Here is a 17,636-nt window from a genome sequence, read left to right as displayed (position 1 = left end):
TCTCAAACATCTTTATTCAACATTCATTTAATAAGATGACATAATATATTTAAAATACTATCTTGTCACAATGACATTTTTCTATTAATTTGCTGTCTGTTTAGGAAGTTGGTTTGTAACCAACCAGAGGTGATAATCTGAGTGAAAATCTGTGATTTGCTATGGCCAATGGAGGAAGTGAATAATAGCAGAGATGCACCATATTTGTACCTTGCAGCTGATATTTTAGTCCATTCTTTAAAGGACTCCAAAATTCAACTACCTGAATATTTGAAAGGCAAAATGTACTGGCACCAATCACCTACTCAACAGCAGTTTTAAGAAATAAATAAATGGATTAAATTTTGCTTCCAGTGTAAAGCAGGATAATTCTATTTGATAGCACCTGTAGAGGAATGCTTGCATTTAAGGGAAGCTACCTGACCAAGTGGGGGTAGGATGTGCTCACTGAAAAATTTTGGAAGCTGAACTGCAGATATCATGTGCAGGTACTATTATGAACCCTAAAAAACAGCTGAAACCAAAATGATAAAAAGAACCACCAGCAAAAAATCCTTTAAGAAAAATGAGCAGCAGCTTGATAAAGCTAACTTCTAGCTACTGTAACTCTTTCTGCACTCCTCTCAGCAGGAGCTATAGCATATCAGGTCACCTGGGGTAGAAACAAGCACAAGGTAAGACACAGAAGCACCTTTATTGCCATTCACTGTTAAGTCCTTCATAGAACCCACAATAATCTCTATCCAACTGCTTTCTGAAAGCAGCTGGAGCAGTTCCCTCTTTGGAAACCCTTGGCAATGTCCCATGCATTCACCAGACTTTGGAAAAAAGGCTTTCCTCAATTGACTTATCTTTTAACCTATGGTTTAAAATTCTCTTTTGTATATCCCTAAAGCCCAGACTTTTCAGGATAATTCAAACAACTCCTTCTGTTGAGCATCCTGAACACATCAGTTAAAGTTGACTTAATCTTTTCTTCAAGCAGAAGGAATTGCAGTTTCCATTCTCCCCGAATTATGCATCCCTGGTGCCTAATCCAGCTGATTTTTACCTCTCTGAAGGATGTGGTAATTGCTTTATGGTAATTCTTCCCAAAAGCAGATCAGCTACAAGGCACATGGCCTGACTGCAGTATTTTGTTGTCCTTCACAGACTCCTGCAGACTGACCATTCGCAGCCTGCTCTGGAGCTGCCATCCACAGCCTGAACATCACTGCTTTTCCTTTGCTGCACTGTAAGGGTTTTTTCATGGCAAAGCACTCCTTATTCCAGCTTGGTTTCCTTCTGTTGTTTCAAAAACTATGTGCAACCAGGGAAATTCGCTGACATGTAATTTCTGGAGATTATTTTTCCAGGATTTGGGTTCATGAACTCTGCCTTTTGACACCAGTTGCACATACTACAGCTGACAGTTCTACCCTTCTACTCTGTCTCAATGTGTGTACAAACATCAAGGATTTTGAATTCAGAAGTGTACAGGCTCAATTTCTTTAACAAATTTTAGCAAATTGATCGTTTGTATGAGATGCTTGAAATCAGTTTCAAATATTTGCTCTCCATCACTGAACTGCATTTATCTAACATAAAAACATCCAGTTGCACATGTCAGCAAAGAAAAAAATTTTCCTCCCCCAAAATACAAGGGGAATTTTCTCAATAGCTGAAAGGGTTGTTTCTTTTGGCATGGCTTCCAAAAGATTTTGTCTCATCAGCAGTGTACATTTGCTTTGTCTGTTGTTCCCTTGGTTCTCACTATCTTAACCAATCCCTCTTCAATTGGACTTATTGAAAGTTAACCAAATATCCTGCAGCAAGAAACAGCTGCTGGATTCTACCTCAGCTCAGGGCTCTGCTGAACCAAGCAGCCCCACCTCAATCTGCCTCCCTTCCCCTTTAAACAAACACAACATATGCTGTAGCCAGAAAAACAGTTCTTGTTGTAGGATTTGGTTAAGGAATAGTGTCTGAAGTCTGACTTGAAGCACATTCCTGGTCTACTCTTAAATGTGTGTCATTTATGCTTATGAGCACAGCGAACATTTCATAAATTTAGTCTACTCTGTTTCCACAGTGGACAAGCATCCAGAAATATTTTGGCAGAAATGTGCTCTGAAGAATCAGCAGCTTCATGTGACCTAAGAAATGTTGGATGCTGTGGCTTCTATCCTATTGACAGAGCTGAATTTCAGCACATATTCCACCCTTCTAGGCTGAAAAGCCAAGTGTTACAGTCCAATCTCCTGCTGTTGAAGTTTCCCTGCTTGTGCAGGGAAAGCTGCTAGAGAAATGGAATAACTATTTTGGCACCTCAAACAGGTGTTGCAGACATTTTAGTCAATGACAAGAGATGGATGATACCAGGGGAAGTAAGCAAATTGAAAGAAACAGAAGAAAAATATTGGTACAACACTTTGGTATCAATTGCAGACAGGTACATGTGGTCATGGCATAATTTTCAATGAATTCAGCATTTACAGGATTTATGATTGCAAAATTGCTTCTTTGGACAGCTTATTCAGGAAATGCACTAGTTGTCATTTGGAAAACTGGAATGCTATGATGGATTCCCCACTGCTAAGAACCAGTACAATATATTTTAACCATGGAATTGAAAATATGTGTTACATCCTGAAATTTGAAGAAGTCTGTCCATAGATGTAATGAATAAACAGAAAAACCATAGACAAGCCAAAAGGAGAAGCTGGTGAGGTCGCGGTGCAGAAGGGAAAAACCAAATACACAAAATTCTTTAGACATTGGGCTTATTATCAACATTTTACCAATTTCTTTTCCCCTTTGCCTTTAATATTGAATAAACTTTACAGTAGTTGCACATTTTTTACTGCTATTTGTACAGTTCCTCTCTGTATTTAGTGCCACCAAGCACCAGGTAGCACACAAATTGCACAAGGCATCAGTAAGGACAGATATGCCCCTTTCTTTGACTCCATCTCAAAATCTGTCCCAGTGGTTGGTAGCACTTGTACTTTGCTTTTGCACTTTGGTTTTCAAATTTTTTTTTTTGTTTGTGTGTGGCGTGTTTGATTCCAGAGATGTGCTCATGCTGCCAGAGCCAATGCTGAATAGCAGTGAGTGGATTTATCTGTGAATTAACAAGTCCATACTCTGTGTGCATGCCAAGGGAAAGAGAAATTACTTGTTACAAACAGAAGCTGTTGAGAAGCTGGAAGCAAGGCCTGTGTCCAAAGCATACAGAAGTGAATATTTTGCATCAGGACTCAGGTCTGGAAAAGCATTTTATGCGTATGAGAAAAACCATATTCTTCCTGTTAGTACTTCTCAATTCTTTTTGGAAAAGCTTAACTGTAACAGATTGCAGTGGTGAATAAGGTGAAGGAAAGGGGTTTTGAAAGGTCTATGAGTTGAGTGTGCTTGTGTCTCCTCTTGGTGTTTCACCACTGGCCTCAATGACAACAAAATATATATTATCCCCCTAAAGATCATGTAGTGGGCACAGGTCCTCTGCTGCCAGATAATGCAAAGGTCACAACACATCAAGGGCCTATGAAGCTCATTTGATTAGATAAATGTACATAAAGCAAAAGATATTCTACAATCCACAGGTAAAAATAAGAAATATTTATCAATAACTTAGAAACTATTTTGGTTTTCAGGTATCGTGTGCCATTCTGTATCACATAAGTTCTCCAAATATCACAAGTGGGAAATGGCAATTAATGATTGGCCATAATTGTCTTTCTTTACAAGACTGTAACAGGGTTTGTTTGGCATAGAAAATATTATTTCATTCTTGCAGCTTGCCCCTGACTATAGTCAGGTAGCTGGTGTCATGATTTTATTTAACATCACTGCAACATATCATCATTGATTATGTGTTTGAGCTAGTAATTACTACATAGAATGGAGCTCTTCTAGTGGTGAAAGACATTATGCCCATACAAAATATCTGAATTGTGCAAAATTTGTCCACTGAATTCAAGCCCACTTTGGAGCAAAAAAAAAAAAAATTCTATGTCAAATCCAGAAAGTTAAGTAACTAGGTTCTGTGGCTGTTTCATGTACTAGTATTGATGTAAGGATTCGAGATTGAGCACAGCTTTGTCTTTTGTTGAGGGTTTTGGTGCATGTCACTGTAAAACATAGTAAATGCTATCAGTTTTGCCTAACATGTTACAGGCTGAAAGACAGAATTCACACGTAATAAAAGCCACCCTTAGAGATATGCTGCATGACTTTCAAGGGGACCCTATGTAATGTCATGACACTGCTGCTTCCTGTGTCAGCAGATGCTTTTAACAGACTGAGAGTCCGGCTTCTCAGTGCCCTTCCCCAGAGCACAACCTCCAGAGCGCCCAGTGGAGCTGACCTGACCAGCAGCAGTTTGTCCCATTCCTGCAGTCACCAACCATTAGATGAGGTGGCTCAGGTACATCTGCTCAGTGCTGTGCAGACAATGGGGAGCTGACTCTGGCTACCCACTAAGCTGAACAGAGTTCATGTGAGAAGTACAGCACTAAGCCCAAACCAAAGTGTGGTATCTCTCTTCAGCATAGGTGAATTCCAGAAATAAAATCAATTTAATCATGTTCTACACAATATTTGGGTAACTCAAGCATAGGCCAACAAGCTCACATCTGCTCATAAATCCCAGACAAAAGTTAAAATACAGAAGGGCAGGAGATGAAGTTAAGCAGAGAGAATTCCAACGTGGTATGTTTCAGTGACAACTATCAACTAAAAAAGCACCTGCAGTGGAAGAACTGAGAGAGATCATGCCTTTAAAAAAAGCAGGATAGGAGGTTGTGGATCTCAAACTGAATAACAACACACTACTGTAAAAGGGAGCATGTCTATGCAAGAAATAGGCTTGTAGGAAGCAATGTTTCCTTTCTCAGCACTCTTAGCAGCTTGGGCAGTAAGCTGGAGTCATAGATGTTTGGATGAATTGGAAACAGACTACAGGGGAGTTAGAATGTGACTTAAATTATCTCAAAAACATAACAGGCTAATTGAATTGGGACTGTTAAGCCTGAAAAGAAAGAATGAAAGAGGCACAGAATAACAACCACCATACGTAAAATGCTGTTTCCAGCAGAAAGGAATCAGGTTACACAAGTGAAATAACTTTTTAAAAAATAGAGAAGCCCTGGTCCTGGAACTTTTTAATAACTGGTTAGACAAATATTTGTCAGAAATTATGCAAAGATAACAGATCCTGCCTAGGCAGAAGAGGATGGACTATATGTCACCACAAGGTCACCTTGAGCTCTGTGATTTTATGGAGCAGAGAGAGAACAAGCCTGCAAAGTACATCTCAGGCTAAATGCAGCCTCTCAAATGATGCAGTGGAAAAGGATCACTTGCTCACTTACATGAACATGCCTTGGAAAATCCCTACAACCAACTGCAATATTCACACAACATGCTGGGAGAAAAGTAGAGTTAATTTTGGAAAATGTTTAAAAGGGGAAATTTCTTTAAAGAGTATGAATCTTAAAGATTACAAAGGTATAACTGACATACTACAGCTTTGAATACAGCAAACTTCATCAGAAATGTCTGCAACCAATTATTCATTCGCTTACAAATAAAACAGAATTAAAAATTAAACCAGAAAGAGAATTCAAGCTTACTGCTTCACCAGTTTTTCCAAGGTTTCCTTGGTCTCCTTTTTCTCCCTGTTAAATGCAGAAAACAGATAATTGAGTTCACTAGAAAAGTAATTTCTTTCATATGTGTATATTAAAGTCCTCTGTTTTCCTAGGAGCCTCCTTATTTTCTAAATTACATCTGCCAATTACAACTTTAAAAGCTAAAATTAACTAACCAAAACCTATTTTGTCAGTGGCTAATTTTGATCTGGTAAAATGATGTCCTAATATATTCAGGATTTGCCTGCACAAATAAAAACTATCAATTAAGTGCTCACAAAACACATTAGGTCAGCAAACACTATAAATTAATTATTCTATTTTTATTTAAGGCTTTCAGCAAAATACCTTCACTATTTCACTACTGCCTTAAAAGCAGATATTGCCTGTGCACTTTATTGATTACTGTAATTTTGTTATGAAATATTAGGAAAATCGACATTTGAATGACATTTTAACAAACTTCTCCCCCTTCCCCCAAAATCTTGAAACTGTCATTAAGTACTGATTAATTCTGTTCTCCAAAATAACACTTTTACATAACTGGAACATTCTGCTGTGTGTTTCACAGGTGGAAGCTGGGTGTGTAAGCACTATTGCTTATCTGGCTGGGACTATAATCCAGTTATCTAATAATGATAAACAGTTATTTGTGCACTGTTTACACAGATTGCAGGTCACCACTGGGAAATTCTGCTGCCAGGAGCTCCTCCTTTGAGCTGCAGCACTTCATCTCATCCCCATTCACACTTCCAAAACCCTGCCAGTGTAGGAACTGCCCTGAGCCCCTTGTTGCCCCCTGGTCCAGGTACCCTCACATTTCCAGGCTGCTCAATTTCATTTTAGCAGGTGCAGTCTTTGCTCACACATCCCTGTCTCCTAGAAATCCTGCCTCCTGCATGATTTTCTCCTTTTTCAAAATGGGATCTTGCAAGAAACAGAATCATCAGTATGATACACAACTATATTCTTTGGAAGCGTGTGTGCTTTCACTGGTATGTCACTGTAAATAGCTGTGTATAACTCTATTCCAAATGCATTCTATTTATTTCATAATAAAACCATCACTTACCTTCAAACCTTCTGGTCCAGGGTCACCTACATAACCGTTCTGTCCTGGCTTTCCCTAAAGTAAGGATTAGAATAAAATATTGTAAATATTTTATTTCAAAAAGATAATTTCATCCCAGTTTATCCATTTATCAAAATACAGGCATTAAAAATGTACAGTTTAGTAATAATTAATATAAAAATTTTAAGCAAGTGTATTTAGAAATCTGTATCTGAAAATACATTGTTTAATATTTCATCAAATACTGGAGCAGTAAGCAAAATTTGTATTAGGTCTAACAGCAGTTAACACTGAGGAAAAACTGTCACAATCCAAGATTGAAACACATTTTAATTTCACATTGAAAAAACATATTAGGGAAACAAAAAATGGGCAAGGCAATGTTCTCTCCTGGTTAATTCCAGCATAACAGGGACTCAACACTAATAAAATTTGATACTTAGAATTGAGGGACTGCTGTCATAACTGTCCTTCCTGAACCAGACAAAATCAGCTCAAACACCATCTCCTTATGGTGATTTTGAGCCTCATTTCTCTCCACGAGCATTTTGCTGCTGACAGATCTGGTTGCCATGATACTGTGGTAATAGCACTGCTAGCCAGAAGAAATGCAGCAACATCAATCAGAGCAGGATCACAAAGGGACAGGATCTTTGAAGCACTTCACAACATGCATCCCTCCCTCTGTCATCACTCACACAGACTCACAAAGGCACACAAACCAGAAAGCTTTCCCCCTTAATTTTCAATTAGATGTTTATAATGTAATTATGTCTCCCTTTTAAGAAATTGTTTTCTCTCCCAGTACACTTTACTTCCTCTACCACATAAAACCTGGCCTGACCATTTGTCTATCTGGAGAGCACAGACCTGCCTAGACAGACTTTCCCCATCTGCTCTGAGGAAAAGGCCCTGGTCCAGCAAACAAAGGTCCAGGGGACTGGACCTGGCTCTTGAGCAAGTTGCTGATGAGATTGCTGGAGGCTGACAACTGGAGAGAGAAAATTAATTCAACATTTTAATGATTCAGAATCAAAACCATGCAGATGGGTCCTAAAAAGAAATGACCAGTGCCTGCTCCAGCAAACTGAATAATTGGAATCACCAGAGTCTGTAGTAAAAGTTTTCCATTCCACATAAGCTGAGAAAAGAGCAAGTAAGGCAACAGATAATAAAACTTTTCTTAAAAAGAGATGGCATTTTTTCATTTGGCTCTTTTGCTTCAGCTGCTGTGTTCCTGTCTTTCAGAGTACGTGTGTGTTAATTTCTGAGCATCTGAGAAATTCTCTATATGGATAAAATGGCATTAAATTATCTCAGCAGGTTCCATGACTTGTGTTAATCCCTTTCTATTACTCTCATTCTCTTTGTCCACCTGAGTGATTTCATTCTGCCCAACAAATTTCAATAAATAAAATCACTTTAGGAACATATTTCTGTTGTTGCCAATGGACTAATATATGGAATAGCCAAGAATGTAGGGAGAAATGACCATGAAGAGAAGTTCTGAGAGAACCAGATAAAGCAAGTCGTGTCTTTCCACAAGGCTTAACAAAGAACAAGTGATGGGCTTCTGCAGGTCACTACATACTGTTGGACTACTTTGCTGTAAAAAAATTAAGGTCTTTCTATACAGCAAGACTGTAACATAAAAATGCTTAAAGTGAAATTCATCAAAAGAAAAGCAGTGGCCCCTATAAACTGCCTTGATAATTTTAAGCCTTATGAGAGCTGAACTGGAGTTACAGCTTGTAAAGGTTTCTTGGCTGTCACTCCTCAGCTATATACTAGCTGCAAAGGACATAGAACAGATGGAAGTTGATCAGAAAATGGAACAAGTGGATTTAACTGGTAAAGCAATCTGAAACACATGGATTTGGCTTTAAACAGAAATACAATACATTTACACATGGAGGAAAAGCCACTGACAGAAGGTTAAAGTAGGGATGGCTGCTTTTCTACTGGCAAACCTCTGAGAAAATTACTCTTCCAGGGCAGGGCAATCCCAAAGGAAATGTTTGTTTCCTAAAATATTAACTGCAAGTTCTACCCTTCTTTTTCATGAAACAGCAACCAAGTGTGCTTCCTTTCACCTCACAACTGGTACGTACAGGTGTGGATATAAATATCTCTCACTATCATTCTATTTCAATCCCTCCATAGGCTTCCCACATGCCTTCAGCCCACAGGCAGGCACTTCCAAAAAATACTGCACTGGGGGTGTGGGGCAGAGTTGAGAACATTTTCCACTATCATCAGGAGAAACTGCTCATCTTGTGACTACATAAATTCCAGCTTCTGTTTAACACATATAGCTCAGAAAGGAATCAACTTGCAACAGTTCCTTTTTACTTTCTGGTTTAAAACAATCTTCACTCTTTTAAAGGCATTTACTTCTCAAGCAATGAAGATACTAAAAAAAAAAAAAACCAAAAAAAGCACCAATGCTTGCATTGAGTGAGCTGAGCTACACTGACAGTTACAGTGTTAATATTTGGATAACCTTTGAGAGAGAGGGTTAAGTGGGTGGACACTGAATAAACACATCTTTAGTAGGGCAATTCCTGTAGTTTTATGGGACAAATAAGCAAGCACCAAAAAAATCAGGTGGTTTTTTTTTTTTCATTGTAGAAGGATTAATTTAAGAGAATGTAAGTATTTGATTTTGGAATAGAATGGGTAGGAAGGTTTGGAAAGGAATTAATGAAACATCCACTGATGTGATCAGATTCAGCTCAAACACCTCTTCCAAAGTTGAGACAGACTGAGGTCTTTGGAACTGAGATACATCCTGAGTAAGCAGGGGAACATCCTCAGTTTTGTCTCTAGTTGCTTTAGACACCTGGAAGTTCTTTTTTGAGCAGGGACTGAGAACCCCTGTGCAGGTTCAAATTCACTTCTGTTCCAGCAGAAGACAATCTGTTTTGATGGCAGCACTGCTCAGGTGAGTCCCAGGGGTCTTTGGTCTCTTTCATGTTTTTAAAAGCAAATGGTAGAAAAAAGGGCAGGGCAGGAAGGAGGGAGAAAAATGAGGTGACATTTTATGGCTGCCAGCTAGCCACAAGCACCTGAACTAGGGATTGGATATTTTGACCAGAAATTGTAAAAGAGATGAGGATTCCAGAAGCACTAGAAACCTGCTCTGCTATTGTTTCGCAAGAATAATGAAGGGTTTACAGTACATCACCTACAAGGATACTTTACCTACCTCAGACAAGCCCAGCAAATTAAGGTAACAGTGGCTGAGAAGAGAACAAACCTATTTAACCTTGCCCACAAATAAAGCTTGTGGGGCAAGAAGCAAGGCTGTAGTGAGAAAAACACAGGCAAGACTTCCAGATAAAACAGTCAGACATTAGAAAAAAGGACTGTAAACCAGGCAAACAACTGAAGCAGATTGATGAGGAAAATGAAGAATTCCCACTCCTGGAGGCTGCAAAACACAAGTTTAAACATATCTGTCAGCTAAAGACAGAGCTGACAGCTGATGGTGCCTTGGGGCCATGCACAGCCAGACCCCTTCTTCAGGTCCCTCCTCTGCCCCCATGGCCATTTAATGAGTTCAGTGACAACACAGTAGGGACAGTGTTTACTTTCAGGTGCAACATCCACTTCTTAAAACTCCTTTCACTGAAGATGGAAGCAAAAGCTATGTAAACCAAATGAACATCAAACTTCAGTCAAGCAAGCATAATTTAAAAAGACAGATGTGTTCAGCAGCTTATTGACTCAGTCCTGCTACACTGTGTGAGATCTCAGCCCTGGTTGTGACTCTCACCCACACACTCGGCGTGTGTCACATGTGGGAGGGCAGCACCAAGGACAAGCAGAGGTGGGAGCAGAGTGCAGAGCAGCAGCACAAACAAGCTGGCCTGGAGCTGTGAAACAGCTGGAGTCCAGAGAAGCCAGAGAATCCAGGCAAGAGCCTCTGGGCCCCTGGACAAGGAAGAAAAACAGGCAGAGCTGCCCATCAAGAAAAATTCCCTTTTCCCCTATCTCTCGTTTCAGGAGTATGTCAGCCAGCAAGCTACTAAAAAATGTCTAGAGCCAGCAACCCTGGGGCTCCCTTCAGATGCACATACTCTGCTCTCAGCTGCTTGCTGTGAGAGAGAAACCAGAGAGCCATAAGGCATGCCGATGGTGTGCACATTTCCCACTGAGAGAAAGAAAAACCTTAATAATTAGGTCAAATTGACCCAAAATAGATAAAACATATTTCACTTTGCTAGGTTACACAAAAGTGTTTCCTCCTGGGTCACTTTGACAGCGGCTGATGGTGGCCTGTGCGTGCCGGTGATGTGGGGGATGGAAGGTGGTGTTTCACTGCCCATGAGTCACCCACTGCAGCATCTTCCTTTCCAATGGCCACAGCACGACATGGGAGCTGCTGTCCAGCCATGAAGCCCTGCCCAAGGAGGAGACTCAAACAATGATGCAGCCAAAATAAAAATTTCCATGAGGCTCTCAGCAGAAGCTCAGACAGATTAAAATCAATATTGAACTAAGTTACAGAATGTTTTGAAATTCTGTTTAATTTTTTGCATGTTTTCCTCAGCTGAAAAACAGAGAGACTTTTGTGGGAAAGCTGTGTTTGGTCTTTTGCCTTTTTTTGTTTTGCTATGAGTTTGTTTGTCTTAACACCTAATCTATGTGGCAAATAAATATTTTAATATAATTTTTAACAGAAAGCAAATTCCCAGCTTTGACTAGCTACTGAACAGGAAAAATGACATATGCATATATCTACTCCAAAAGCAGAAAACAGTGGAAAAGACTCTCAAACTCATGCAAGAAATGGGAAGTCATCCAGAATGAAAGGCAAGTCAGTGATTACCACACATAATCAAATCACGTAAAGGCAGAAGATCAAATTGCACTCAATAAACTTACAGACACTCCTGTAATTCCTAGAGCAGGTTAGTATCCATTTTAGCAGAGAAATTTTCTAAAAATAAGCTTCAAGACCATTGAAATACTCTTAGACAAGAGTATAGTTTTATAACTAACAAAAAAATTGGATGATAGTTTTAAACTGCTAACTTTTAAAACATGTCAGCATAAACAGCATGTTTATTGTGACTTTGCAGTTTTATTCTTTTCAGTAACTATCTGCCAAGTTTCTGGTAGATTTCTTAAAGCATACATCCTTTACATTGCTCCCTGTGAGCTGAGTAGGTTCTTCCCCAGTTGAAATATTTTGATATATCAACTGGTTCAGTCCCTAGGAGGTGCATGGCAGTTTCATCTGTCTCAGAGGAGCATTATATTTCGTGCACTACAGCAGTGATTTCCTTTCAAACCCTTTGTATGGAAAATAATTTCCCCTCCCAGCTCTGCTTTGAGCATGTTCTGAAGAAAAACACACATTCAATCAGGAGATGCCATTTTGTCACTTCTCACAGTAAACTTACATTTCAAAGCAGTATTCCTACTGAAAAACAGCCTGCCCTACCAAAATTCCTCATACTTACTCTTGGGCCGACTCCTCCAACAGGTCCAGCTGGTCCCACTTCTCCCTAAAAGAAATCAGGACTTCAATGACCTTGGTGACAAGTCCAGTTTTAAAAAAGAAAGTCTGCAGATAACTGTTTGTATTTATTATATCATCCTAAGCTTCATGTGGGTTTGCCTGAGTCCAAGTCTGATAGAAACACCTGGAAACAGACCACTGTGCTTTCACTCACTCAGTATCTGGCACAGAAACCCATCATTTAGCCCCTTAGAAGTCTAGAGTTCTACCTTCAGAATCACCAACTAAATTATTTTTAATGTTAGTTATTTTTAGCATTCAAGATATAAGCTTTTTTTATTTTTATGATGATGAATTAAGAATACTTGATGAATCTATAAGATGAGGAACTGCCTTTCTCCCCTTTCAGTTAATAGGGGTCTAAGTGTTTACTTAGGAGTACCTATGACACTGTAATTAAATTGGTATATGTTTTCTATTTCCATACAGCTCCCATTCCCTTCCCTCCCATCTCCCCAGTTCAACTAGAAAAACCACATACTGCTCTGGACATATATAATATGAGATTCCACTGAAATTAAAATAAACCACATAATGGATGCATATCCCCATAAGGCTGCTAAAAATTTTTTTAAAACACTTGCCAAAATGCAAAAGAGGCTTCAAATTTTGCTTGACAACACCATGCACATCTAACCATTGTTGTCTAACCCTCTTAACCCCTCACAACTTGGAAACACAATCTCTTAATTAGATAATTTTTTCATCTTACCTCAACTCCTTTGGGGCCTTGTGGCCCTGGAGGCCCTCGGTCACCCAGAGCTCCCTAAACATGCAAACAAACACAGTGAGAATTTACATCAACTTTCATCATGTTGGTCTAGTCTCTCTCCTCCTACAAACCCAAAAGTGAGGCAGCACACCTAATGTCTTACATTGGTTCATAGTGTTTCCCATATAAAGCCAGGCAAAGATGCAGAAAACCAAGCATCATAAAAACTTCTACATAGATTTTGCTGAAGCATTATTCTTTTTGTGTTGTGAGAAGGAAAAAAAAATATTTGAACACGATATAACAGCTTCTTCCTTTTGGAAGAGGCAAAGCACACTACCATTGTAAGATTAAACCATCATCAATGTGCAGACCTTGTATTAAGGAAGTCTTTAGAACAACACATGTTGACACATTGCAATGGGAAGAAACTACAAAGTGAATTTAGACCACTAACTTGTCCAAAACTACTTGTGATTTTCAGCCCCTACTTTTCTATTAGGGTAATAATCAGCTACCCAGAGATAAAGCACCTTAACCTCTGCCAGCTCAGAGTTTTCATGACTGCTCACACCAACATTTTCAAAACTTTGTTAAAAAGACTTTGCAGCTAGCAGAGTATCAAAAACCTTGGGCACCCCAATTACAATGGGATAATTGGGAAAAGCACTTGACCTGGCATAGCACAACAAAAAAAGTGTAAACATATTAATGCTCTGGGAAACCTAAGCTTAACGATATCAGATAAAGCAACAAGAACAAAGAAGCTGCCCTTTAGGAGAGATATGATTATCCTCTGAGGAAAGCCATGGTGGAAAGTGTAAGCCTTATTAACTGTGTACTAATGAAGCTGAAGTCTAGACTTTGGTCCAGGCACTGGTCCAGTAACAATTTACTCAGCAGGCAAAGCAAAATGGAAGAGAAAAATGGAACAGCCCATCTCAAGGCAGGGAGTGTCAGGGAAGAGCCCATCAGTCTGGGAAGGACTGGGGTGGAGGGCTGCTGGACATACCACCACAAAAGTGACAGCAGGGCTTTCAGCAGTAATTAAAATATTACTAAATAAGTAATATTGTCCTATGGTTAGTAATGACATTTTCTCATTGGCACAGCTGTTTAGTCTAACAGCAAAGCCCATTAGGACATAAGGATTTCAGTGCAGTGTAACTGCACAGTGCAAATGGCAGCAGCACTGCTACTGTACACACCCTTCCACTGCACTGAACTGAATACAGAAAAAAAATTCCAGGCTGTAAACTGAAGATTAATACTAAATGACATTTCCATCTCCTCCTTGAGGTTTCAGGCAAAAACAGAAAATGAAGGGAGGCAATGCACATATGCCAAAGTGTCTGGAAAAAAACAGGAGTCAGCAAATGGGGTATCCTGTATTTCCCATACATAACTTCCCAGCTGACCATTCCTTCCAGAAGAGGTGAAGCTCCTAATAATCACTTTATTAAAATGTGTTATACAAACAAACATAAGTTAACAGGGGAAGGAAGCTCTTAGCTTCTTCCATGGTACAACACACACTGCTGGAAAAACTACAGTAGAAGTCAGCATTTTTTGACCATCTTTTCCTCTCACTTTTCTTGCAAAGAAATACTTGCAAAGAATAACATAGGGAACAAGCAAAGTTATTTCAGAACTTCTTAAAAACATTCTTATTCCCTTTTTTTTAAAAAAAAAGTGTGTTTTGCCATTTTTTTAATAAGCGGTGGATCAAGATCAAACACCTCCTAAAATATTGTTTCCAAGCTGAGTAATGTTCTGTAGACCAAATTACATAATAAATCCTTTGAACATTGATTTAGAAAGATCAGATTTGTTGATTATTTCACTAATTTGGGGAACATTTACAATCCAGAACTTCTACTGGCATTTAGAGACAGCTGATTACACTCAATAGAGCTTAAATGTCCAAGAAGTTGAATTTATCCCAAACCAACTCCTAAAAAATAAAGCTTACCCTGCTTTCTTGGCTTTTAAAATGGGTTTTGCTTCTGAGGAAGCATAAACAAAAACATGAGGAAAATAGCAGCATAATGAGAACAGTTTTCTAAAAATAAAAGATGGAGGAAAATTTTAGAACTGCAGTCAACTCAAGGCAGATGGAATCCCAAAAGCCAAACATTTCCAAAGTCATGCAGAGCTTCTCTCTCAGTACTGGGAGCAGTATAACAGTTTTTCCAGTTTGGTAATCCTTCTTTTCAAATGTAAGCCATCAGTTCTCCCTGACTAGGGCAGGCTGTCTAAGCTTTTTCTCTCTAATACCAAATGTGCTGGAGAGCAACAAATCTGGTTCAGCTGTGTAATTCTGTATCAAAGGAACATGGAGTCTCAAACTTTATAGTCCACCTCTTAGTAACTTTTTTCCTCTGGAATGTGTGAAAACGCAACAAATCTGTAACATATGTATTAAACAGAAACAGAATTCTAGCAAATTCCTCAGATATAATGTGCAACAATTCGATCTCACTGAACAAACCGAGCAGCAGGGATTAGATCTGTTACATCATTCACGTATAATCTTGGGCAATTAAATCTGAACTGCAGATCAAGAATTGCTGTATTTCTCTTCTAGTATTTTCCCTAGACAGAGTCTTTCACCACCACAGGGTTTTTTTTTGTGAACACTCTGGTAACTCAAACGCAAGAGCAACAGCCACTGCAATGGTGGGACAAACTCATTCACATAAGGCTGCTAACATTATGCATAAACACATATAAAGAAGTTAGCAAAGCAATAAATCAGAATTGAAGGTGGACACCCTCAGAAACACATTTTAACTTCTCCTCAATTTGCCCCATCAGATAACTAGCTCTCAGCCTGCCTAGCCAATTAATGTCTATTTTGGTAAAAGGCTCTTGCCATGGCTGAAAGAGAAGAGATACAGAAAACATAGGCTATGGCTTCAGCAATTTGATTATTTGAAAATGTCTGTTTACTCAAAGACAACCTGTATGATTTGTTCTTGGACAAATTATATTGTTGGTCTTGCACTGTTCTTTTGCCTCACCAGTTTCTGCCCTCTGGTTTACTTGAAGGTCAAAAAAGGCCTTCATTTTAGTCTAATAAACAAACTGTCCCTCAGAATAAAGCCATTCAAGTACTATTTCTGCATCTAGTCTCACTTGACCGAGTCCTTCTGGAATAAAAATGCCCAGTAATGTACTACAGAGATAAAGCATTCTCATGCTTTGAGCAGAGGCATTAATGAGACATCTTGACTCATATGTTCTACAATTTCACTTGCTTTCTAACTGCATTATTGTGCTTTCATTTCAAAGAGATCTGGCAATGTCTTTGGTCTAAGTTTATAATGGGATTTATTGTTTTAGTTCTTGCATGAATCAAACTGAAATAACTGAGGTGGAATGAATTAGCAAAAAGTGCATTTTTTTAGATAATCTAAAGATGTTCAACTTGGTTTCATTTACAGATTTCATTCTGCCATACTTGTGCCTATTCACCACAGAAAATACAGTGTAAGAATAGTCCCAAGGCTGATGAGTGAGGAACTTCGTTGGTATTTGCCTTTCAACAAGCAGTTAATCTTTAGATATCATCCAATCATTTTCCTTTGGGTTATTTCTGAGCTACCTACCTGCACTTTTTCTATTAGTCTCTACCATTTCCAATTCAACAAAAAATTTCCTATATCTGCTTTTATTCCAAGCTTCATTGAAAACTCTATCTGTGTAATTATTGCCTAAGTTTGGTCTAAAAATTTAATATACCAAAGAGCAGAAGCTAAATTATTCTGGCACAGTTTTGTAGATAAATTTTATCCTTAATTGTTATATCTATTATTTTGTCTATAATTTAATCTGGTGCATAAATTTTACACATTTTCCATACCTTCAAATATGATTTCTTTTAAAAATTGTTAAAAATAATTCTTAGGGCAGGTGGAACCTGAGTAATACAAAGATCTGCATACATTTGGCATGCATTCTATTTAAGTACAGGTGAAACATATGATACTTTCTAGCTACATAGCATTTTCTCAAACTAATTTTGCCATTACAAGCTTCCACCTAATGCTGTAATTACTCTCAGAACTGTGTGGACAGCATTAAACATTGAAATAACTTCCTCATATAAACACCTGAGGCAAAGTATCTGCATTCTGACAGTAGGATTATCTTCTCATAATGCCAGTGTCCATCTCTCAGAGCCTTTCCCTCAGAGATTAACACTATTTACTGTTATCTTTAAAATGTTTTCATATAGTCTTACCTTAGGACCTTCAGGGCCATTTAATCCAGGTACACCAATATCTCCTGGAAAACCCTAAAGAAATCATACAGACAAATGATTTGCAGAGTAGGAATGTTTTCAATGTACTTGTTTTGATTCTGTTCATTCATTTAATAAACCTGAGTCACAGAAACAAGAAATAAATTTCTTCTACCATTCCAAAAAATGTCAAAATCCATTATGTTTCCTTGAAAGGACTTGGATAAGTGACAGATTTTAGGCAGTTTTTGTTAAACTCAATTTAGCAGATGTCAGCATGGATTTAATTTCTCTCACAATAAGACTTTTTATCCGCTAAGCAATGTTTGAAATTAAACCATTGGACTGGTTTGGAGGCACAAAAAAATCACCAGAGAACAGCCTGCATCAAGTCCCGTACTTATGAATTCAACTACTCTTTTCATAAAGTTGAGAGAGCAGCT

At 38.6% G+C, this 17,636-nt stretch overlaps 1 protein-coding gene across 1 annotated transcript in view; it reads right to left on the bottom strand.

Annotated features, from left to right (window-relative positions):
* Positions 1-17,636, bottom strand: part of COL24A1 (collagen type XXIV alpha 1 chain) — a 119,152-nt gene that overhangs the window by 48,008 nt on the left and 53,508 nt on the right. The window contains exons 20-24 of the mRNA XM_059477700.1: positions 17,194-17,247; positions 12,948-13,001; positions 12,177-12,221; positions 6,706-6,759; positions 5,616-5,660 (exon numbers count right to left, since the gene is read on the bottom strand). Of these exons, the coding sequence (XP_059333683.1) occupies positions 5,616-5,660; positions 6,706-6,759; positions 12,177-12,221; positions 12,948-13,001; positions 17,194-17,247 (252 nt within the window). The remainder of the gene's footprint in view (positions 1-5,615; positions 5,661-6,705; positions 6,760-12,176; positions 12,222-12,947; positions 13,002-17,193; positions 17,248-17,636) is intronic.

The sequence above is a fragment of the Ammospiza nelsoni genome, chromosome 9, assembly GCF_027579445.1.
Source record: "Ammospiza nelsoni isolate bAmmNel1 chromosome 9, bAmmNel1.pri, whole genome shotgun sequence".
Lineage (NCBI taxonomy): Eukaryota > Metazoa > Chordata > Aves > Passeriformes > Passerellidae > Ammospiza > Ammospiza nelsoni.
The sequence above is the reverse complement of the archived record's forward strand: the minus strand, read 5'-3'. Positions and strand labels throughout refer to the sequence as shown.